General features: G+C 37.6%; 1 protein-coding gene across 1 annotated transcript in view; it reads left to right on the top strand.

The window, feature by feature from the left end:
- The first annotated feature begins 208 nt into the window (after window positions 1–208).
- Window positions 209–26,238, top strand: part of LOC131426682 (E3 ubiquitin-protein ligase UBR1-like) — a 77,896-nt gene continuing 51,866 nt past the window's right edge. Inside the window, exons 1-5 of the mRNA XM_058589580.1 lie at window positions 209–1,607; window positions 9,417–9,571; window positions 22,637–22,840; window positions 23,097–23,347; window positions 23,501–25,180. Of these exons, the coding sequence (XP_058445563.1) occupies window positions 209–1,607; window positions 9,417–9,571; window positions 22,637–22,840; window positions 23,097–23,347; window positions 23,501–25,180 (3,689 nt within the window). The remainder of the gene's footprint in view (window positions 1,608–9,416; window positions 9,572–22,636; window positions 22,841–23,096; window positions 23,348–23,500; window positions 25,181–26,238) is intronic.

Genomic DNA, 26,238 nt, shown 5'->3' with positions numbered 1-26,238 from the left:
CTGATGTGTCTAATGACGAAATTTCTTCGATGGCTCATGCTAATCTCTCCATGGTTCAGGATCCGGACGTTGTTAAGCTCTTTGTCGGACGGTGGAAACAATCTGGTTCCAATCACAGCCGAGTACTTCTCAACTACTTTGACAAACAAGTGGATGCTGCTCGACAATAACTGGATGTAACACACTGGGACGCATCGTTGTTCGATTAATGGAAGCCTCCGACACCCCCGCCCCAGTCGTGCCGTCGCCGCCAGCGTTCATCAGCCGTCCCGGTCCTGTGGGCGGATGCGGTGAAGGGGGTTTCCAAACTTTTCTCCATGGCAAGTATTTATCATTTCCCAGTTATGTATGCGCTGATTCGTTCTCCGGTTCCAGTTCGATGACTTCTACTCACCGGACACTGGGACGCAATGCAGTTGGTATTATGGAAGCCTCTGATCCCCTCGCCACAGTCGTGCCATCGCAGCCAGCGCTCGTCAGCCGTCCCGGTCCAGTGTGCGAGAGCGGTGAAGAGGTCTTCCAACCCGTCGCCGCCGGCAAGTATACTAGCAACTTGCACAATTCAACAATTGACTGCCTCCCTGCTTCCAGCTCAAACTTACATAGACTACCTGCTCTTCGAAACGTTTTAAAAATTCACGTTTATTATCAGAACGCTGGCGGTATGAATTCATGCTTGGAGAACTACCGACTAGCCTGTTCGGACGACTGTTTTGATATCATCGCATTAACAGAAACTTGGCTGACCGAAAATACGCTGTCCATACAAGCATTCGATAGCAACTACGAAGTATTTCGAACCGATCGCAGCTCCCGCAATAGTAACAAAATCATCGGTGGTGGAGTTCTTGTTGCTATTCGTCGTCGTTTGAAAGCACAACTTTTGCAGAACGCTTCTGAAAACAACGTTGAGCAGGTATGTGTGAAGATCAGTTTGAGTGATAGCTCATCATTATTTCTCTGTGTGGTTTATCTTCCACCGGACCGGATACGTGACCTGTCACTGATCGATACGCATATACAATCGATAGACGAAATTACTTCCGTTCATATGCGACCTAGTGATGAAATCTTTATTATCGGTGATTTCAATTTTCCCGGCCTGAAATGGATCCCCGCTTCGGACGGTTTCCTGTATGTAGATCCGTTACATTCATCCTTCCACACTGGTATCACGAACTTGCTTGACCGATACAGTCTCAACCTGTTACGTCAAGTGAATCACGTTCAAAATGAGAATGGCAGAATACTCGACCTCTGTTTCTCGAGCCAATCCGATTGTGCACCCAGAATTATCGCAGCACCCTTTCCTCTGGTGAAATCCGTTAGACACCACCCTCCGCTCCACATTGTACTCGAATCAGATGGATCGTCGCACGATCGATATAATTCTCGCATCGTCAGCTACAATTTCAAAAAAGCCGACTACAATAGTATCATTGTTTTTCTTTCTAACTTGACCTGGAGTGAAATTCTTGACAACGACGATGTTAATCTTGCGACTCAATCCTTTTCTAACGTTATGACGTATGCAATCGATCAATACGTTCCTAAGCGAATTATTCAGCCCTCCAAACAGGCTCCGTGGCAAACCGCAGAGCTAATACGTTTGAAAAGTTCAAAAAGGACCGCATTGAAGAAATACTCGAAGAATGGCGGCTTAGTGTTTCGACAAAATTACATGCAAATAAATAAAGTATACAAAAAGACAGCCAAGCGTTGCTACTCTAACTATTTGCGCAATGTGCAAAGGAGGCTAAAGTCTGATCCAAAATCATTTTGGAAACATGTAAATGAGCTAAGAAAGGAATCGGACCTACCCTCGACAATGTTTTACGAACAACAAACTGGTTCCTGCACGCAAGAGATAAGCGATATGTTTAGGAAAAAATTTTCCAGCGTTTTTTCTAGAGAGACCTTAAGCCCGTACCAAATCTCTCAGGCGGCTCTTAATGTTCCCATATCGAGCCAGTCTTTGAATTTAATCAATATCGACATCGACACTGTACTAACGGCAATCGTAAAACTTAAACCTTCACACTCGCCTGGACCCGACGGTATTCCGGCAGTTGTCTTGAAAAGATGTTCAAGTGCAATAGTAACTCCTTTATGCCAACTGTTTCAACTATCACTCACGACCGGAGTCTTTCCCGTCATGTGGAAATCTTCCTACATGTTTCCAGTTCACAAAAAAGGAGACAAAAAGAACATTGACAATTATCGTGGAATTACTGCCCTAAGCGCCATACCTAAATTGTTCGAATTAGTAGTTCTTAAACCAATTTTCGACCACTGTAAACAATACATCGCGGAAACTCAACACGGATTCATGCCGAAACGCTCCACTGCTACTAATCTCTTATCTTTTACGACGTACATAATGGATGCTATGTCTAATGGCTTCCAAACGGATGCTATTTACACGGATCTCTCCGCAGCTTTTGATAAAATCAATCACGCTATCACGATCGCCAAACTGGATAGGCTGGGCTTCGGTTCCAGTATTCTTCGATGGATGCAATCGTATCTCTACAATCGACGGCTGGCGGTCAAAATCAATGACAGCCTATCGCAGGAGTTCTTTGCTTTTTCCGGAATACCTCAAGGAAGCCATCTCGGTCCACTGATTTTCCTCCTTTATTTCAACGATGTAAATTACTCACTAGAAGGCCCACGACTATCTTTTGCTGATGACTTAAAGTTATACCAAATAATCAAGAGTGCAGAGGATGCTTCATACCTTCAGCGTCAACTGACCATTTTTTCAAGGTGGTGCGAGATCAACCGAATGACTTTAAACATTAGCAAATGCTCCATTATCACGTTCACTCGTAAGAAAGACCCTTTGCGGTTTGATTATTGCCTCCATGATGCTGCGATTGAAAGAGTTACTTGTGTCAAGGATCTTGGAATTTATCTAGACGAACAAATGAATTACAAGCAGCATATTGGTTACATAGTTACGAAGGCTTCTCGTTGTTTGGGATTTGTTATGAGAATTGCTAAGCGCTTCACAGATATATACTGTTTAAAGTCGCTCTACTGCTCACTTGTTCGCTCAACACTCGAATTCTGCTCGGTGATATGGAACCCTCACTATGTTAATGGTGTTCTCAGAATTGAGTCAATCCAACGACGTTTCGTTCGTTTCGCTCTTCGCAAATTGCCGTGGACCAACCCTCATCAGCTGCCGAGCTACGAAAGCCGTGGAATGCTTATCGGGCTCGATACTTTGCAAGTGCGTCGTGACCTGTCCCGTGCAATGCTGATTGCCGATGTCTTGACGAACAATATCGATTGCCCAGCACTTCTTAGTCAAATCAACCTCAACGTTCGTTCCAGAGCTCTCCGCAACAACAACCTCCTCAGATTGCCTCTACGTCGTACTAACTACGGAATCAACGGTGCCGTCATTGGATTGCAACGAACCTTCAACGGTGTTTCGACGGGATTCGATTTTCATTTTTCCCGCAGCCGAATAAGCGAAAATTTTTTAAATATACTTAGAAACAATCATTAGGACTTAAATTTGTCTGTTGATTAAATAAATAAATAAATAAATAAATAAACTCAACAATCCATCGTCCTGTGTTCCAGCTTATTACCTCTGTTGGAAATGAAGCCGTTTGCACGTTCTACCAGCCAGATGATGTACCACGCTTAGCTGTTTGCGCCTTTCTAGGTGAAACATTAACATCTGACTTGGACGAAGAAGCAGTTATTTACCACATAATGCATTCTCACAATTTTGGCGAGGGCATCATTGCCCTCGTCACAGGCGAGTACAACTTGTGCGGCACTGTTAATCCCAATACTACTTCCTCACATTTCCAGCGTTGTCGTCCTAATTCAGTACCTGATATTTACAATTTGAGGATGTACTACCAAAATGTTGGAGGATTAAATACAAAAATCGACAACTTATATTTGACTGCTGTAGATGGTGACTACGATATATATGTTCTCACAGAGACTTGGCTTGACTCGAGAATAAATTCGATACAACTTTTCGGTGCCGCTTTCTCCGTATATCGAATGGATCGTAACTTTAATAGTAGCTTACGCAGTCGGGGTGGTGGAGTATTGATCGCTGTTTCAGCCACACTTACTTCAAGCGAGGTCATTGGGCTAAGATTTCAGCGCCAATGAAGAATTATTACATTGGAGCAGTGTACATTCCCCCCGAAAAGAAACATGATGGTAGCATTATGCAAATACTTCTCGATGCTGTCGAACGAGTATCTTCTCAGGCTAAGGATAATGGCGTCATCATAATTCTTGGTGACTTCAATAAACCTGGTCTCATATGGACCTCATCCGAGTACGGTTATGCTTATCCTGACCCAACGACCTCAACAATGACTTATGCTAACCAAGTACTCCTAGATGGGCTAGCATTCCATGGTCAAAGACAAGTTAGCACGATTTCCAATCACCAATCGCGTTTTCTTGACCTCGTATTTATCAATGAGGCTGGTCTATCTGAATGCACTGTAATAGAAGCTCCTAGCGTTATGGTTCCACTTGATGATTTTCACCCGGCGTTAGAAGTTGTAATTTCTGCCAGCAGCCATTCGTTGCAATACGAAGAATTGATTCCGTTTGATCGCTTCAACTTTCGTAAAACAAATTTGACAACATTGCGTCACTTGTTGTTGCAAATTGATTGGAGTACGCTATATAGTTTTGTTGATATTGATGCTGCCGTTACCCACTATAATCGTCAATTGCATAATTGTGTTGAGAACTGTGTACCTAAATGTAAACCTCCTAGAAAACCACCTCGGTCTAACGTCACCTTACGGAATCTGAAACGTATTCGTGCCAAAGCTTTGCGTATATATACAAACAGACGTTGCCCTATATCTAAGCATCGCTTCACTACAGTTAGTAACGAATATCGTATCTATAATAAATTTCTATACAATCGCTACGTGAATCGTATGCAAAATAACCTAAGGCACAACCCTACAAGCTTCTGGTCATTTGTCAATACGAAGAGAAATGAAATGGGACTTCCATCTAAGATGATGTATTACGATAATGAAGCTACAACAGCTATTGATAAGTGTTCACTATTTGCTAGATACTTTGCAAGTGTCTTTTCGACTGACTCACCTACTGCCATCGAACTTGAAAACGCTGCTCGTGATGTTCCCGCTGATATGGACATTTTTCATATCTCCGAACAAATGGTTATTTCAGCCGTTAAGAAAATCAAGTCGTTGTATGCTCCAGGTATCAGCACCATACCATCCGCTATTTTAAGAAAATGGTCGGACATTTTAGCAGTGACAAATTTATATCTTTATATCTTCAATTTGTCGCTCCAGCAGCAATCATTTCCAACTGATTTGAAACGGTCTATAATGTTCCCGGTTTATAAAAAAGGTGACAAGTGTATCGTCGTTAATTACCGAAGAATCACGTCGCTGGGTGTTGAATCTAAGATCTTCGGATCAGTTTGTCGCCATTACATTAGCAGTTGCCAACATGGATTCTTCCCTGGTCGGTCGGTTGAGACATATCTCGTTTGTTTCACATCGTTTTGCACCGAGCAAATGTCCAACAAATTCCAGATAGACACGGTCTGACTGACCTTAAAGCTGCTTTTGACTCTGTGAATCACGAAATTTTGTTAACCAAGCTGAGCAAACTAGGATGTACGACCAGATTTTGTCAATGGCTCCGAACATATCTCGTTAACCGTAAAGTTGTCGTACAAATTGGAAATACTGTGTTTGAACCATTTGCAAGTATCTCAGGAGTTCCTCAGGGAAGTACTCTAGGACCACTTCTTTGTTGGTTGTTTGTGAACGATGCTGTATTTTTCTTAAGACATGGCGGCTAATTATTTTTTGCTGACGATTTGAAAATATTTCTCGTTATTCGCAAAGAAGCTGATTGCCGTGAGTTGCAACATCTTATTAATATGTTTTACGAATGGTGTGTAAGAAACAAAATGTGTTTCTAAATGTTCCGTCCGTGCTTCCGGAACCTAAGACCGGGAAACAGGATAGCCTAAATTGGTCTGTTTAGTTGCCTACTGATAATGGCTATCGATTTGTGTAGTTTTGAGACCAGTTAAAATTTATTTGTACGATTTTTGTTTTGCCAGTTTAGGTGAAGGTGTACAGTATTTATGACACTTTACCCTATAACTCTGGAACCGAGAATCGGATCCGAATGCAATTCAGGAATTCCGTATGGGACCATGAGACCTTTCATTAGAATCTAAGTTTGTTGAAATCGAGCAAACATCGTGAAGAGAAGTGAGTGAGATCCCTTTTGGAATATATCTCCACTATTTCCGATTCTTCCAGAACCGGAGCCCGGGAAGCAGGATAGCCGGAATCGGTTCGTTTAGTTCCCTACTGATAATGGCTATCGGTTTGTGTAGTTTTGAGACAAACTGGTCAAAGTTTAGATTTTTTTTATTCAAAGTTTAGATTTTTTTTACATCTCCGAGAAAACCTAGTAAGTTGATTTGATACATATACAAACATACACATACATACACACAGAGACATTGCTCAGCTCAACCAGCCACTCAACCGATTTTGTTCAACTAAGATTTAAATTAAAGGCCTTGTAGTCTCATATGTTGCTATTGAATTTCATCTGGATCCTACTTCCGGTTCGGGAGTTATGGAGTAAAATGTGCAAAATAAACTAAAATCGTGCAATCGATTTTCTCAGAGACCGCTCATCCAATTTTTACAAACGTAAGTTAAAATGAAAGGTCTTATGTATGTGTATGTGGTGCAGCGCCCTTAGCAAATTTCCTTTGAATTTGCTAGTATTGTAAAAAAATAGGAACTTGTGAAGGAAAGTCTCATACCAGCGTAGCCGCAACCTTCATGTATAAACTTTGTTATATAAGCATGCACATTTTCGAGCATTAGTCAGCGTAGCAATGTTGTAGAAACAAAGTTTTTTTTTCACGGACACTAGTCACTGCCACTGGCAAAGTGACAGTGGTCTCGGCTTACGGTATAACTTCGGAAGAAAGTCGGATGAACTGTCTACTTAAAATCACAAGCTCGGCTTGTACTAAAATCTTCGGGCTTTACCCGAAAGTAAATGTTAGGAGCTTAAAAACTCATAGTTGGGAAGAGTTAGGAGTTAGTCAGTCTCAGAGTGTTCGCGGAAAATATCCGTTAGTCTCGGGCATCGGCCCGTAGACAAGTTAGTCGGTTCCAAAGAGTGGACGATAAATAGCCGTTAGTCGGACAGTCAGTTCTCGTGAGTTCAAGTGCAATCAGTTTTCCAGAAAGGTCGCAAGTCGCGGTTGCCGTAGTTGAGATATTTTAAGTGAACAAAACATACAGTCCTAGAAGCGTACATCCATTTTAGTGTTACTGAAAAAAGATAACGAATAATAACGGTTTTCCTTGAAGAGTTTGCTGCCCCTGGGCATTAAAATAGAACCGTGCTGTTAATTGAGAGGAAACAGAAGTAAATAAAAGTTCTAAGAGGAAATAGAACCGTGTTGTTAATTGTGAAGAAACAGAAGTAAATAATAGTTCCAAGAGGAAATAGAACCGTGCTGTTAATTGTGAAGAAATAGTGTAGCGGAATGCGAAAATCGCGTTTTTGATCAATTATTCTAAAACTAGACTGATTTTCGAAAAACCAAAAACACTTAAGTTTTCGAAATCAAATTTATCATAACTAAGTATTCTTAGAATTTTGAAAATTTGCTTTGCCGAGCCGTAATTGATTTTTGAAATGTATAAACGGTAACTGTTCCGTTCCACGGGGATGACTTTAGAACTGAAAAGTAGTGTTTGTAGCAGAATTTCACACAGAATCTGAAAATGCAACTCAAAATTATAAAATTTTAGCTAAAACAACCGAAATTTGAAAAAGTTTACGAGAACTTTTCCGCATTGTGCGCTGCTGTTTTTGATAACGAATCTACTTTGCTTAGTAGATCGGTGCATAGTTTCATCACAGTGTTCAGTGTGGTTTGATTTTTGCGACAGTCGAAACACATGTATTTCAGTCCGATATTTTCACGCATCAGACCCAAACAAGCATTATTAAGATCAGAGCATTTCAAATGCAGCACTTGGTTACAACCACCGAGACAATATATACGATCAGATACAGAGAGAATGCTCGTAGAACAAACACTGCATTGAACAGAAGTCATTTTCTTCCTCTTCGCCCCTGAGCGGGCAACACAACAGCGGAGATGCCGACCAAACAATTGGTATTGAAGCGTCACAGTTCAACCGAGAAAAAAACTATTTTACAAATAACACGCCGAATAAATGTTGCACGCACTAGAAAATAATGTCGAATCCAAGCACTTGTAGAAAACTACAATCTAGCGCAAATGTAACCATTAGGTTTAACGATATCGCGTTGTAATTTGCTTTAGAGTTTGCACAATCAACTAACACGTCTGCATCAACAGGCAGCTGTGTTCAGCAAAAATAAAATTATGACGCGAATTTATACAGCATTGGGTTTTGTGTTGAAATAAAAACGAGTTGAATACAATAAAATGGGCATTGTAAGAAATTGTTTATTGTCTAAGTAACTGTCATTTATAATGCTAATAATGTCCAATTCTGTTGAGTTCAATGCATTGATGTTGCTGAAGCAATAAAGCCTGGCTGTGTGATATCGTATAACAAGTATTATTTCAGATTGTAGCAATTTTTATAGCAAAACTATAACTTCATCATTGACAAGCTACTGAATGAAATACAAACCAAGTATTATAGTGATACAAACAATATGATAAACATTAAAAAAAACAGACATATACATGGTTAGCAAGTTGATCAATACATATACATACAATCTCATGTTAGTCATTCATAATTACTCATGATTTATAGCTCTAGTGTAAGAGTAATCACTAACAATAACGATTGAATTAGCATATATTCAAAGTGTGAAGGATTCAAAAATCCATTACGTCTAGCCTTTTTTACAAGTCAATATAACGAGAGGTAAACCCACTGCGCTCAATCACTGAAAAAAGTTCTTGTTTCTATGTGTCCGTTTTTCTTGGTGTGCTTAGTGCGAGGGTTCGTTCAACTGAAGCGGATAAAATTTTGCGCGCATTTTATGACGCTACATTTTACTTTAAACTCGCGAAACAAATACGCAAAAAAGTTTCGAAACTTGTCAAACCGCATATTCGAATGGTATTTGACACTTTGCCCTCCGGACCAATGTTTACTAGTCGAGATATCATAACCTTTCTAAATGAGATAGGTAAAACACGTCTCTAAAAATTAAATTTTCCTATCAGACTGTAATTTCGGAACTGGAAGTCGTATTGGGATGAAATTTGGTAGCATTATATGGGATTGTAAGACCTTTCATTTCAACTTACGTTTGTAAAAATAGAATTTTGCAGGTATGAACAATCCTAAATATTTTCCTATTTGCAGGTATGGATCCAACGTGTGTTCTATGTTCAATGTGTTTCAAAAAATCATCGCATCGTCTTCATAAGTATAAAATGTGCACTTCTGGAGGAGGAGGATGTTGTGATTGTGGTGATAGTGAGGCTTGGAAACGTGACCCGATCTGTGAAGAACATAAAGTAAGTTTATGAATTTCTACTGGACATGGATCATCAACTCTTCTATCAAATAGATTAATATCTAATTTATTAGATATTCGATAAATAACCTCTTTCTCATATTTAATACGAAGATACATTCACTTTCTCATATTTAATACTTATAAGTACCGCAATTTTCTATTTCGGTAATCGAAAATGTAACGTGCTTTGATTTTAAATCACTCATTTTATCATTCATGGGTTTTTGGTTTTGTTCAAAAAGTACATATTTCGTTTCGATTTCACGACGAAACACGAAGAAATCGAAACGAAATATGTACAGTATGCGTCAGAAAATTTTGAGACTCTCACTAATACACCTTACCGCTCGAGTCTCTCAACCTAGTTTTACAAAATGTTGCTCCAGGTGTCAGTTATTGTTTACAAACAGATTACTAGATTTAAATTTGTTTTTAAGACTTTTTTTAAGAATGTACGACAAGGATGACATCCTTAGATTACTTAGAAGCGATCTGTGAGAACACCAGGGTTGATACAATCCGTTAAGATGAAAGTAACTCGTAATATCGAGCATGAGAAAAATGGTATGTTTTGCCTTGGATTACATCTATCTACATCTATCTGCATATCCCACACGTGGAAGAAAACACAAATGTGGTTGAGGTACAACATGCCTCAATTCTGGTCAAAAGAGATGTGGTCACCTAGCTCGCCTGACTTCAATCCTTTGGGTTTCAGTATAGGGACGAATATTGACGCACGTGTATGTGAACAGCCTCACTCGAATTTGATCTCTCTACGGACCTCCATAACAAAGCATTGGAGAGAAATGTCCTCAGATTATATTGCCTAGGTCTGCAAAAGCTTTAGGCGCTTCAGGTCATGAATGCAAATGGGGAACATATTGAGTGAAGAGGAAGCTTAATCTTCTACAAACATTTTATGTTAATACAGGTTATGTTTAAAGTTGATAATAAAGACACTAAGACATAATGAAATTAACCCTCCGTCTGACAGATATTTTTATACGGTTTTGTACTAAAACGTCGAAAGACAAAAGGTCACAAAACGTCGAATGTAACAAAAGGTCGACTGCGACAGAAGGTCGAATATAACAAAAAGTCGAAGTACCAGATGGTACTTCGACTTTTTGTTATAGTCCAGATGGTACTTCGACTTTTTGTTATATTCGACCTTCTGTCGCAGTCGACCTTTTGTTACATTCGACGTTTTGTGACTTTCGCTATTTTGTCATTCGACTTTTTATCGTTCGACGTTTTGTCATTCGGACCTTTTGTCTTTCGACGTTTTAGTACAAAACCGTATAAAAATATCTGTCAGACGGAGGGTTAATTTCATTATGTCTTAGTGTCTTTATTATCAACTTTAAACATAACCAATATTAACATAAAATGTTTGTAGAAGATTAAGCTTCCTCTTCACTCAATATGTTCCCCATTTGCATTCATGACCTGAAGCGCCTAAAGCTTTTGCAGACCTAGGCAATATAATCTGAGGACATTTCTCTCCAATGCTTTGTTAAGAGAGATCAAATTCGAGTGAGGCTGTTCACATACACGTGCTTCAATATTCGTCCCTATACTGAAACCCAAAGGATTGAAGTCAGGCGAGCTAGGTGACCACATCTCTTTTGACCAGAATTGAGGCATTTATATTTTAACTATCTAGTCGAGATACCAAAACGTCGAATTCAACAAAACGTCGAATATAATAGAAGGTCGAATACCACTAAAGGTTGAATACAACCAAATATATTAATCTCAATGTGGATCACTCTTGCGATTCACGAGGGACATCACAGTAAAGTGCGGTGGTAAAAAAGGTTACTTATACACTACAAATTTTTTAATGCACATATGACAGCCATTCCAATCTGTACACTGAATCAAACAAACCCAAATATATGGAATATTTCTCGATATGCACTGCACGAAAAAATAATCTGTAAATACGGTTTAGAATTGCAATCTGATACTGATAACTCGGAAGAGAACACATTGTTATATAAAAAATCGTATATATATATATATATATATATATATATATATATATATATATATATATATATATATATATATATATATATATATATATATATATATATATATATATATATAAAAATGTGTGTGAAATGTAAACGCAGAACTAAACGAATTAATCTTAAAGCTAATTCCAGAATTTTACCAACATTTCCGAACAATTTCTTGATTTGAAAATTTAATCCATTTGTATTCAGGTTTATTGTGATAATGATTCCCGATTCCAGTCATATAGATAAACAATATCAGGTTGTTTAATTCCAGTAGTTTTTTACATGTGTTATTTTCATGAGCAACCCCCCATACACGCCGTCAAACAGCCCCTGTACAAAAGATTCAAAATCATTACATCAGCATATTCAGCATAGATTGCTTTACAAAAAAAAACTTTTGTTGATAAAACAAGTATTTATTCTTAAAGTTAGTTGACAAATAATGGGACGAACAAAATGCGCAGTTTCTGGTTGTGCCAGTTCCAAGTATAATGTGTCTTCATTCGTCGTATTTCAGATGCAGAGAAGTAGATGCTTGGGTAGAGTTTTGTTGCAATCCTTCCCTCTGTAAAAATAGCGTAATTTGCTCATTACACTTTTTGGACTCCGATTTCTATAATCCACGTAACAAGTCACAAGCGTAAGAAATAATTCATAACTGATAATTCAATTATTGATTTAAACGTATATTTTAACCACTGATTGTACCTTCATGCCTATTTCCCGGAACTCTACAAATTTGTCCTACACAACAATACGTCGCTGATGATGTTCTTGTGGTCTATAATGAAAGTTGCAAATTTTTGGCAGACGAAACTGATGTTATAGGTGAATTAGAATTGAATGAAAATCAGATGGATTTTTCAAACCCACCCATTTCTATAAATCCGCAATCCGCTGGTTATGATGTTGTCGTCAAGCACGACCACGATTACTGTAGAGATATTGAGAAAATCACATTTTGCATGGAACGACTTGTTTTAGTCGAACAACAAAACCGTGACCTTTGAAAAAGAATACGGAAAAGCTAAAATCAAATTACAGCGTTTAAGGCTAGAGTTCAAGCTATAACGAAGAAAAGAGACAATTTAAAAGCCATGTTAGCTTCACACTCATCTAATTTATGCTGTCCAATATTACTTGAACTTCAAAACAACAAAATAGGAAACAGAGGGGCGCCAGATACTCTGATAGGATGCGCAATATGGCAATCGTACTACAATATTGTTCAAATGAAGCTTATCGACAGATGAGAAAATTTTTCACCTTACCGTCTGTTATGACGATAGAACGGTGGTTGTCCAAACTGAAAATTAAGGAAGGGTACTCGACGGTTTTTTTGGAGCTACTAAAGTTTAAAGTGGCTGGTTTACCAGAACAAGAGAAGCTGGTAACAATGTTCATAGATGAAATAAGTATATCACAACGATTGACTTATGTTGCGAACTCGAATCCCGATTCCTTTATGGGATTTCCAACAAAAGTTGGTAAAGAAGCGATTAATTTATATCAGAGAGCCAGCACCGCTTTAACGATAATAATAAAATCTATGAAGTCTGGATTCAAACAAGCGATTGACTATTTTTTCAATCCAAGTTCGTTGAATACTGATCGACTTCGGAGCATAGTAGATGAGGGATTGAAGCCGGTAATTAAAAGTGGACTTATACCGAAATTATTAGTTTGCGACCAAAATTCAACAAATCGTTCATTTTTTAAATTGTATAGAGTCACAGTAGATCGTCCTTGGTTCTTTTTTCAGAACAAAAAAATTTTGGGTGCGTTTGATGCACCTCATCTTGTTAAATCATCACGAAATAATTTGTTGAAACATAATGCTCTGTTAGAGGGAAAAATCTGTAGTTTTCAACATATTGATTTGTTTTATGAGGACATTAAATGTTTTCCTCGCATTGTATCTAGATTAACAGTGAACAATATTCAGTTAGCTCCATATGCAGGAATGAACGTCAGTTTAGCTACACAGACACTAAGTTCGTCAGTAACCGCTGGATTGAAGGCTTATGTTAGTTTCAAAAAGCTACCAGAGTCGTATCTGAGCACAGCCACATACACGGAGAGCTTTGATAATCTTTTTGACTGTGCCAATTCATCAAGTTTCAATGAGACATAGGTTTGTTCAATCGTGTTCTTTTTCATTTTCACCACAATATTTTGTTAACAGGACCTTAAAAACCCGTTTCAAAAGAATTCCGTTTCAGTGGAAAGTTCTCTGAAAAAACGATTGAAATCATTACGCTTTATACATAAAGACTGTTTTGATTTGAAAATGGTGAAACACTATCAAAGGTTTTTTTTTTCGAAGAATAGTTTTGACCATATAATATGATTTCAGGAAGCACAATTTTCTAAATTACCGAGTCAATCACGTAAGCCGTATTTCATAGAGGGTTGGCTGATTTATATCGCAGCTTTAGAAAATCTTTGGGAAGATCTTCATGTAAATCACGGATTTTCTTTTTTGCTAACAAGAAATTTTTCACAGGACTGCCTCGAACACTTTTTTTCGTTGATTCGCTGGAAGAACAACAACCACCCAGATGCCAGTAAATTTGCATCTGCATTTAAATCAATTGTGGTCAATTATTGCACCAAAAAAATTAGGTAACGTCGAGGTAGACCTCAACAAGTACTTTATAAATACTTCAGAGATGTCTAAAGTGCGAATAGTAAAGAGTGAAGAATTTAAAAAGAAAATTGCACCGAATGAAACTGTCAGCAGAAATTCATCAATCGAATAGTGTGTATTATACCGCTGGTTGGGTAGCATCGAAACTACGACATGCAGATTGCATCAATAGAGCGCATGGTGATACTCGCTTTGTATCACGAGATAACAATTTATGAATTAATCTTAAAAAGTTCAAAACCAACTCAAAACTAAATACATCGGGGCTGTGCATATTTCGATTTTGTAAAAAAATGGTAGCAATTTTTGAAAAGAATTTCGGAACGATCCTTAAAATATCAGCGGTAGGTGTTAAACAAAAACTATTAAATGTCCTATTTTGGTCATATCAGTCTCAAAATGAACAACAATTAGTTTACAATAGCGTGTGTTTTTCATGTGCAAAACTCATAGCTAACAAATATTTCAATATGTTAATCAAGGCCAAACTGCAGGATTTAAATATGAAAATTCAGATAAACGAGCAACAAAAGCGAATAGACAGAAAGAACAAAAACGTTATGACGAAGCGTAAGAAACTCAACATAATTTAAAGTGATCGTATTAAAGTATGATTGTATTGTTGAATTGAATGTAAACACTCTCTAATAACATTTATTTTCTATATCATTTTTATGTTTCCAACTACACAATTTGAACATCTGATTATATAATATACTTACAACGAAAATTCAATCATAATAAATAGCATCACACACCACTGAAACACGTTGAGAAGCAGTTCATACCTTATATGCAAATGACGATACCATTCGGATTCACATTTCGCTTGCTCGAGCATAATCATTCGCATTATCAGGATGGTGCGTGTTTGTAGGTATATTTTAAATGATCGGATAAAAAAGTCGGCCTGCATACCGATGAAACAGTTAATAGATAAAACTCCTTTCCAAATAAATATGAAAATTTCCAAATAAATATGAATTTCCGAGTAAAACGATTGGCCACTTTGTTTGCAAACTGTTGTTTGGTTGTTTGTTTAGAGCATATCATTGAACAGCTGATATGTAATATTACGGTATATTATTGTTTGTAATGCTGTTGGCACTACTGGTACTGCCCGGTGTCTTTAATTTACTGTTTATCCCTGTGACAAACAGGTCGAATTCATAGTAACACTACAAATAAATATATGTTCTCATATCATTTAATAGGACCTAATAGTAAAGTTGAAATGTGTTGTGTATCTGATGTATAAAATCTACTGTATGTGTGGTTTAATTGGGGTTGTATGTGTGTCATTAAAATGTATATAATTTTTTTTTTGATTTAACCCTTAACAAGTCTGTTTTTGATTTGTAAGTATTTGCATACTTTCTCAAGTACTTCATTTTTGTACTCGGTTCCTTGATCGGATTTTAATTCCAAAAATTTTCCATATATTAGTATGAATTTTTCTACTAAATTTTTGCTTCTTTGTTTTGGATGGGTATTATTGCAATGTATTTTGTTAGTTCATATTGTATGGTTATTGCATAGCGGTTGTTATTGTTGGATTTGGGTAATGGACCTTTTGTATCTATTGATATTATTTCGAATGGTTTTGACGGTATGTTAGTTAATATTTGTTTTTCTTTAGTGTGTTTAAAAATGTTATTTCTCTTACACGACTCACAGGCCTTTATAAATCGTGAAATAGTTCCTTTCATATTTCTTTTTTGCGATATTCTCCTAACCAGAGACCATATTTTTGTAGAAACAGACAATGAAAATTATAGAATGATAGTACTCAAGGGAGAGCAAGGATGTGAAAATATAGAACGGAAAAGTGAGACGTGACAGAGGGTCATATATTTCATATCTTTAAAATTGTAATATTCTCTTATTTTGAGGTACAGACGATGCTGTCCTACATGTCCTCCCGTAGGGGTTTTATGGTAATTTTTTAAAAGATTCTGTATCTTGCCAGGTTCACTGATGAACTTGGGTGGATGATACATTATTATTTGTATGTTATAATTCTGGATGAGGCATCTGCCGTAGCTTTGCTTTTTCCATTAATATATTCTATGTTGAAATCAAATTCTTCTAAATCTAATCACATTCTTGTTAGCTTAGAAATAGGGTTTTTCATGTTAAATAGATATACTAGAGTTCGGTGGTCTGTGTGTATTCCTGTCAGTTCCTTTAGTATTGTTGATTGAATTTTTTCGCCCGAGATAAAACTTATACTCGCAAAAGCTATACGTAAGTCGTTTCCGTTTCTGATTTGAGAAAGTACAGCTCTGCAACCTACATCTGAAGCGTCGGTTGTGAGTATAAAGGGTAGTGTGAAGTCTGGGTATTGAAGTAATTTAGGTGACATTAGGTATAGTTTTATTGTGTTAAAAGCGTTTTGGGATTCATTAGTCCAAACGAATTGTTTGTTTTTCTTGAGGAGTTGATTGAGAGGGTGTGCTATCGTTGCGAAATTTGGTACGAATTTACGGTAATAATTGCAGAACGCTACAAATCGTCTAGTGTCGTCGCTGTTTTTCGGTATCGGATAGTTGCTGATAGCGTCATATTTTGTACTATCAGGTAATATTCCTCTATCTGTAATTTTATGTCACTTCGGTGTTAAAAAATTTACATTTGTTTGGGTTTAATTTTCAATTGTATTTTCTAATTCTTTCAAAAACTTTTGTTAAATTTTGTAAATGGTGTTGGATGCAGCATCCTATCACTATTATATCGTCAATGTAAACGAATGCGTGTTCTGGTGTAAGTCCAGCCATGGCAATCGTCATCATTCTTTGGAAACTGTTTGGGCTAATATTCTGTCCGAAAGGTAAACGTGTGAATTGGTAGGGTCCACTTTGTGTTGAAAAGGCTGTAAATTTTTTTGAGTTAGTTTCTAAAGGTATTTGGTTAAATCCTGACGTTAAATCTAGTGTCGAAAAGTATTTTGCTCTACCAAGTTGATCGAAAATTGTATCAATTCTTGGTAAAGGAAATTTGTTTGCTAGTATTTTTTTGTTTAGTTGTCTAAAATCTACCACAAGTATCCATTTTCTTTTTGCGTCGTTTGATTTTTTCGGTACTAGGAGAATGGGGCTATTGTAGGGTGATATAGAAGGTTCTATAATTTTTTGTCGTTCAGCATTTTATTGACTTGTGTTTCTATTTCGTCGTGTTGTGCATGAATCGTTGTGTTATTAGGAATGTAGACTATAACGTTATCGTTTAGGTTGATATTTTGGTTATAGAAGTTATTGGTCGTCAGGGGTTCTTCTGTGATAGAGAATATATCTGTATATTTCAATATTAGATCCTTTAATTCCTTTTGTGCGTACGTAGGTACGTTGTTCATGCCTATTTCGTTCATTAGTTTATGGTTTCTTGTATAGTTCCGGGGGTTATTGTTAAATTTCATTATATTGTAATTCGCTAAAGGTTCCATTTCAGGTGTAAATTCTAAGTTGGATATATTTACAGGTGATTTTTATATAAGGGTTTTGTGCGGATATGATAGCGTTTTACAGAAAACTCCTGGTTCAATTTACTGCAAAAAGATTAGCTAGCCGTGTAGTGTCGGTAGCGGTTTCCCAACTGGCTAAGAATAACGCTACAGTCCACCTGTACCGGTGGTATAAGTCCATCAAACAGGTAAGCCGTGTGGCATCCGGCGGAATTATTTTTTACCAAGAATTGATCCACTGGTTTCCTGTTCCATGCCGTGAAAGGCCACAAAAATAGGAACTGGAGTGTTAGTGTTTGGGTAGTGGACGCGAAACCGCTAACACCCTCCGAAAACTCGATTTATCAGATGAAAACAGTGCGTTGTGATATCATAGCAATGTTCTTTCTGTATTCAAGGGTGGTTTTTGCCCTATATTAGTGCAATTCTTTCATCAAAGTGGCTTCTATTAGCAGTATTTTTGGTGATAAGAATACCGAAAACCGGCCATCTAATGGCCGCCGACTCTATGTTTTAGTTGATAGTGTGATTAAAAATATTCACTACAAGTGCACTTTGCACTACCAGCTGGTGTCTGTGCGCGAAATGTATTATCGGACACTCACCGGCAGCCTCTATCGCACACTGCCAGTATACAGGTTTGATATAAATCTACAACACGATGGTAAGCGACCTTATCCGTGTATTGCATGTCAACACATAGCAATTTTTTTTTGTTTTTCTTATTTCCTTTATTACACACTGGATAAGTCCGTTCGACTATTGTGCTGTGATTACAATATCAGTTGATATGCATACAGCATCTGTGTGGCTTATCTCGTCACCAGAATTTGCTGTTTTTTATATACAATTATATCTTCTGCGTTGATGGTACATCACAGAGCAAAAGTTTTGGGACATATGAACATAAAGCTTGTAGGCAACAATAAGTTTGTTTAGTTGCTGCCTGTGAAAATTAATTATTTCTGTTTAATTTGTTCGCAATCAGAAGCAAAAAGAAGATGGCGGATTCAAAAAGATTTGCACTGCAGAAATAGAACAAACACAATTATCAGTCGTGGAAGTTTAAGATGGAGATGTTGCTAGTTCGGGAGGAGATATGGCAAGTTAACTCGGAGAATCCTGTGACGACCAGACAAGAAATCTTCCCATTTCTCTCATTACACGATTTTACTAGCAAAACTAGTTGCTTCGAAATGGATTCGTCAGTTACATAGTGTACCAATACACGGATTCTACATTAGGGTAGTTTTTCACTACAACCGTAAAGAACATCAGCAGTGAAATTAAATACTATTAAAGATTATATCAGCGTTTTATCCCAAATCGCTGTATATCTCTCTTTTACTTTGAACCGCCATAGCGAGTAGTTGGTAATCCAAGCTATTTTTTCTAAAAAATACCATTCCGTACCATCTGAAGATTTCTTTTTAATTCAAGATGGAAACGAAATCAGTACTGGCCTTTGGAAATTCCGGCGCTACATCGCCTGCAAGTCGGAAACCCGAAAACTGCGAGTATGACTCTCGGAGTGATCGGATCACGGCACCTGGCGATGCTAGTTCTGGAAATCCTTCAGGAAAACGAATGCCTAAGTCTCCAACCATTCCGGATGGAAATCCGAATGCGAAGAAGACAAAAGGCAAAAGTTTCAAACGGAATCAAAACAAAAGACTCCGTAAGAAACCATCTGGGCGTACAAAACCTCATTCCGAGGAAAATAAACCCAGTTCAACAGAGCGTTTTCAGATTCGTATGTTAAATGGATTGTTTACAACGGATCTGAAGGACAATCTGATGAGGATTTTAAATAATTTCCTCTTCACTACGCCTCCTACGTCTTTCATTCCGAGCTTCAACGGGTGCGGACTCAGGTTCGGCGTTGTCTGGTTTCATCCGGACAACGAGGACAGCTCGACCTGGCTCAGACAGAGGCTCGAAATGATAAACGAACAGGCGGGCGAAAATAGGTTCGTGATAGAACCTTACTGTCTGCATCAGAACAGGATTTCTTTCGTTAGTCCATGGGATCCCGAGGAAAAATTGACGGAGAATGATGTTCTGAAGCGGATATATCTGCAAAACCCAGTTGTTCAGACGGTGAAATTGAAGGTTTTGAGAACGGCTCCGGCAGTTGCAGGAAAACGACTGTTTTTCTGCAGTATTGACGGTGGCTCTCTAAATCTTCTTAACAAACAGAAATTAAAACTGAACTACGGTTTTCAGAAGATTTCTGTTCGAACTATTCGGCAGGAATAATCAAGAGCATTGAGTCTACACCTGTAAAGGTTAAAACAGATTGTTCAGCATCCTATGGGTGCAGAATTTACTTCTGGTTATATGTTTTTCTTTGTGCAGTCCAACAGAATGTTCAGCACCCCTAGGGGTGCAGAATTAACTTCTGTTTACATGTATTGTGTCGTCATTTCTCCTAAATTACCTAGCTCCTAAACTACCCTGCTCCTTCCTTTCAGTCTTTCCTCTCTCTTCAGGAAAATGATGATAATACAGATCTTGCGGCAAGGCACAAGTCTCCATACAACAAGGGGAACGTGCCATTCGAGCCAATTTGTTCTGATTCCTGATTCCTGATTGTGGGGATATGATAGCGTTTTACAGAAAACTCCTGGTTCAATTTCCTGCGAAAAGATTACCATGTCTTCCGTTATAGTTTGATTGCTTAATTTTCTAATCACATCGCTTCGTTGTGGAATAATATAGTTTTCATTTACTTTATCTTCTATTGCCAGGCGCATACGCGAATTCAGCCCTGCTGTTACGAAACGATGTGAAACTGAATTCTTTTTTTTCTCATACAATAAATACACGTTGTTACTCGTTCGCGGTCGTAAATTGTTTTCTTTCTCCGTAAAAATCCGTATCTTTCGTGTTCGAATCCGTCTTTCGATTGTCCGCCCAACAGGTTATGGGCCCACGCTTGTAGGCAACAATAAGTTTGTTTAGTTGCTGCCTGTGAAAATTAATTATTTCTGATTAATTTGTTCGAGAACAGAAGCAAAAAGAAGATGGCGGATTCACAAAGATTTGCACTGCAGAAATAGAACAAACACAATTATCAGTCGTGGAAGTTTAAGATGGAGATGTTGCTAGTTCGGGAGGAGATATGGCAAGTTATCTCGGAGAATCCAGTGAACCCAGTAACTGAAGCGTGGACGAGGGCAGATGCAAAAGCTCGGGCGACTACCGGGCTCTGCATTGAAGACGACCAGACAAGTTTGGTACGAAGTTGTGAAACTGCCAAGCAAACGTGGGACGCGTTGAAGGCGTATCATGACAAAGGATCAGAGGTGTATTTACTGAAGAAACTGACACACTTGGAGCTCAAGGATAGCAACGATATGGTGCAGCATTTGCAGACTTTTTCTGATTTATTACAACGGATTGCGGATGTTGGTGATGCAATTCCAGAGAAGTTGCAAGTAGCAATGTTACTGTGTTCGCTTCCTGATTCGTATGATTATCTTGCAACGGCATTGGAACAACGACCACGAGAAGAACTAACGATTCAACTGGTTAAATCTAAGCTGTGATCGGAAGCAGAGAAACGAGGGGAGCGCAATGAAGGCGCTAAATCAAACAGCGGACAAGCGTTGCGAGTGGAACATAGGTACCGACGTGGCGGAAAGAAGTTTACTGGTGGAAGTATACAAACAGAATCGCGTTCTTGTTTTCAATGTAAACAACCGGGACACCTGAAGAAAGACTGTCCGAATGCTTTAATTGCCGATTCATCGACGAAGACGATGAAGAAGAAGCAGGATGAACCAAAGGTGAAGCAGGCACAAACTGTTCCTGAGGGACCATGGTTGGTGGGACAACTGGCGCGAGAAGCTGTGCCGAACTGGTGACTGACATTAGAAAACCTAGAGCGGTAATGATATTAGTAGTAAATCAAAGGAGCCCTGTCAGAGTACAAACGAGAAATTTGCTCTACTTTCACTCTGACAGGGTCCCACTGTTTAACAGATCGGCTGAAAAGTTCGTATCGTTTCTATGAGAGGGCGCCACTAGAATTAAATCCATACCATTTTCAATTAGTACCAACCTTCAAAAGATATGTGTATAAATTTGACAGCTGTCTGATTATTAGTTTGTGAGATATTGCATTTTGAGTGAAGCTACTTTTGTTATTGTGAAAAAAATGGAAAAAAAGGAATTTCGTGTGTTGATGAAACACTACTTTTTGATGAAAAAAAGTGCCGCCGATACCAAAAACTGGCTTGATGAGTGTTATACAGACTCTGCACCGGGCGAAGCAACAATTCGTAAGTGGTTTGCAAAATTTCGTACTGGTCATATGAGCACCGAAGACGATGAACGCAGTGGACGTCCAAAAGAGGCTGTTACCGATGAAAACGTGAAAAAAATCCACATTATTCACGAATATTTGGATATGAGAAAGCTTTATGTAAAATGGGTACCGCGTGAGCTCACAATCGATCGAAAACAACAACGAATTGATGATTCTGAGCAGTGTTTGGAGCTGTTGAATTGCTCCCTCATCCACCGTATTCTCCAGATTTGGCCCCCAGTGACTTTTTCCTGTTCTCAGACCTCAAGAGAATGCTCGCTGGTAAAAAATTTAGAAACAATGAAGAGGTAATCGCTGAAACTGAGGCATATTTTGAGGCAAAGGATAAATCGTACTACAAAAATGGTATCGAAAAGTTGGAAGATCGCTATAATCGCTATATCGCCTCTGATGGCAATTATGTTGAATAATAAAAACGAATTTTGGCAAAAAAAATGTGTGTTTCTATTAAACAATACGAACTTTTCAGCCGAACTGTTAGTTGTACCTAGGTACAAATGTTGATTCATTGGTTCTCTTGTATTTAAAATAGGCAAACTTATTATAAAAGTAAAAAATAACGAATCATAATTTCTTTTTACTTTCAGACTAATGTTGCTGATATTGCAGATTTTTCCGTCATAACAGAAAAAGTAAGGCTGTGCAGTGAAATAATTTTTAAGGGTGTTTTGCAGTATTGCACCAAAACACTGCAAGTACAATCTAATAGTAGTTTGTCGGATTTCGGTGATGAGGACGTAGATGATTATTGCACGATTTTATATAACGATGAGACACATACTTTCGAACAGGTAAATTATAATTACTATTATTATTATTATTATTATTATTATTATTATTATTATTATTATTATTATTATTATTATTATTATTATTATTATTATTATTATTATTATTATTATTATTATTATTATTATTATTATTATTATTATTATTATTATTATTATTATTATTATTATTATTATTATTATTATTATTATTATTATTATTATTATTATTATTATTATTATTATTGTTATTATTTTTATTAATTATGATAATTTATAGGTAATCCAAACTTTAACCGCTATCGTGAAATGTTCTCAAAAAGAGGCTATTGAGTACGTCACTAGTATCGATCGGGAAGGAAGAGCAGTAGTGAAATGTGCTTCATTTGAGCAGTGTAAGAAGTTGAAGGAAGATATCGAAAATAGGGCTATTCGATCAACAATGACAACCAAATCTTCTCCTTTAAAAGTTACAGTGCTTCATAAATCTGAGGTAGCCTGTCAACATTTGGCAATGCAGATTCTTGGCTGGTAAGCTACGCATTTTTCAGCTTTTACAAAGACAATATGCCATCAACGGAAATACAAACTACTTGAACATCTACAATATTAAGGACGGTTGATGGATATTGAAAAAGTTAAAAAAATGCAAAATGATTACATAACTAATATGCTGTTTTCCAGGTTTCAAGATTTTGTGACCAAACACTCAACGTTTAGGTCAATATTTTGTACGATAGTGGGAGAAGTTGGTGTGGCATACAACTTAAAACAAATCATAAGTAATGATCACAAACTATGGAAATCCGCACGTACTTGTTGGCACAGACTGCTGATTTCGGGCATGTTAATGGAGTACAACAATAAAAAGGCGCTAGCTGTTATGTTCACAAAACTATATGCCAATCTGATGCAAGACTTCATTAGAGATGACCATTATCATTCATTTTCGATTGCTTCGCTTAGTGTGCAGCTATTTACTGTGCCAACTATTGCACATCATCTGATTGCTCATGAGTTAGCTTTTTTCAAACTAATGCATACGTTTTACTCTGAATCTATTGAAAAATATATCAAAAACAAACATCTACAATTCGCTAAGAATACGTCGACGATGAACGTATTTAAACGTGCATCTTATATTTTAATCGATTTGAAATACATGCTCAGTTTCAAACCCGATGTGTGGACACAAGAACTACGTACAGGATTCCTCCATGGTGTTCAGATTTTAATACGTTTACTAAAATGTATGCAAGGTATGGATGCTGTTACTCGACAAATAGGTCAACATATGGAGTACGAACCTGAATGGGAAACTGCGTTCACTCTGCATTTGAAACTCTCCCACCTTATTACTTTGATTTTAGAATGGTGCAGCACGGATAAAGTAGTGCTTGTAAAAGTATATCGTATGTTATTGGCTGCATTAACTGAAATCAAATTCATAGTATCTGAAACTAATGTCGAAGTAAAAGAGCTAGCGGATCACAGTGCTTCATGCCTGATTTACGATGTGGCATCTAAACCGGTTTCAATACATTTACCGCTAACACGTTTTCTAGCCGGTCTTTATATCCATTTCGAAAAGTTTAATTTAACGTACGATACAGTAGCATCATCCTTAACTGATAAGCCAACTCCAGAACAAATTATTGAGCCTGTATTGTGTACGAGAACGATGATATCACAGGTATACGCCGGTATGTGGCGCAGAAATGGTTATTCATTATTAAATCAGCTTTACTTCTACCGTAATGTCAAGTGTCGTTATGAAATGCTAGACCGTGACATAGCTATATTGCAGATTGGTGCTTCTTTGATTGAAAGTAATGAATATCTTATTCATATTATGAGCAAATTCAACTTAATTGAATGGACATACGATGATTTCGATGTCTCAACTGTAACTAATCCAGAGGAAGATGGAATCAGACAGATTATCAATATGGTTGACGAATTTCTAGAGCTATTGATAGTTATTATTGGTGAGCGTTTCGTTCCTGGAATAGGAATGGTGACAGAGGAAACTCGAATAAAGAAAGAAATCATACAGCAATTGTGCATTAAACCTTATTCTCATTCAGAGTTAAATCGCGCTCTTAATGAAGATTGTAGTAGCGAAACTGGAATGGAAAGTGTAATTGACGAAATCGCAACATTCGAAAAGCCGACTAAATCTGATAAAAAAGGAGTTTATAAACTGAAAGCCCAGTACTTCAGTTGGTACAATATTTACTTTTATCATTACAGTAAAGAAGATAAGTCCAAATCTGAAGAAGCACAAAGAAAACGTTGTAAGGAAAGGAATGAATTAGTATGTTGTCCACCTCCAGAGTTACCACAACTCACACAATCATTCAGGTAAGCTTCAACAATAACATTAACAGCTGATGATGCGCTCTCTTTCGATAAAAGATATCACGGTTCTATAATGAATAATAATTTAATTTACATGATCTTTACCTGGTGATTTTTGTTTTACCAAGCTTAAGTCTCTAAATAGCTCGGAAAACTGGTTTTCTGTTGTTCACTAAGCAATTGTTGCAATTCGTGGTTCTTCAGTCGGCCCGTTTATAATTCGCAGAAACTTATCTCGAAAACTCTAACGTCTACTGAACATTTTGTAGCTGTTGCACACATTTCTTGACCGAACAGTTTTTCTGATAGCAAAATTTGCATGAGTTCTTGCTAAAATGCATTATTTTTTTAGCTTCTATAATTTTCTTCCTCCACAAGAATCTCTGAGACTGTTTATCTTGATCACAAATCCGAATTTGATGAAACATCTCTCTTATATCAGCAACTAAGGCAATATTTCGTTATCGGAAGCACATCAATATAGAAGGAACAGACGTTATCATGTCTGGACCTTTAAGTAGCATATCATTGAATGAAATTCCATTCACCGATGCTGCCGCGTTTCAAATCAGTCTTAACTTTCCTGGTTTTCTTTGTGTTGTGACTATTTCTAGTGGAAGGTACTAAACGCGGTCCTTATTGGTCAATCGTAGCTCCTCATGTGAGATTCGATGGGTGTATCCCTTTGCTTCATATTCGGCAATATTTACTTTCACCAGATCTTCAAGACCCGGATTCTTGGATAAGCGTTTTTCTAACGACTTCAATCGGTGTATTGCCATTGGATAGCTATCGGGGAATGCAACGTAGTCGGTTTTCCATAGTAACCCCGTTTCGAATGCTTTTCCTACTCTGCGAGTACTGGTTTTCAGTATGTATTCTGCCCGCTTGTCGTGTTCTGTGATTGGTTTGACCGTAGCATTGGCCTCTTCGGAGAGGAAAAACTTTCTCATTATATCGTGAAGTTCCAGGTTTCCGATTTCGGAGTGAGCATGTAATTGTTCGATAGGGTTACCGTCTCTCGATTGTCTTCCAAAAACATATCAACTTAAGCGTGTCTT

Source organism: Malaya genurostris, chromosome 1 (assembly GCF_030247185.1).
Source record: "Malaya genurostris strain Urasoe2022 chromosome 1, Malgen_1.1, whole genome shotgun sequence".
Lineage (NCBI taxonomy): Eukaryota > Metazoa > Arthropoda > Insecta > Diptera > Culicidae > Malaya > Malaya genurostris.
The sequence above is the reverse complement of the archived record's forward strand: the minus strand, read 5'-3'. Positions and strand labels throughout refer to the sequence as shown.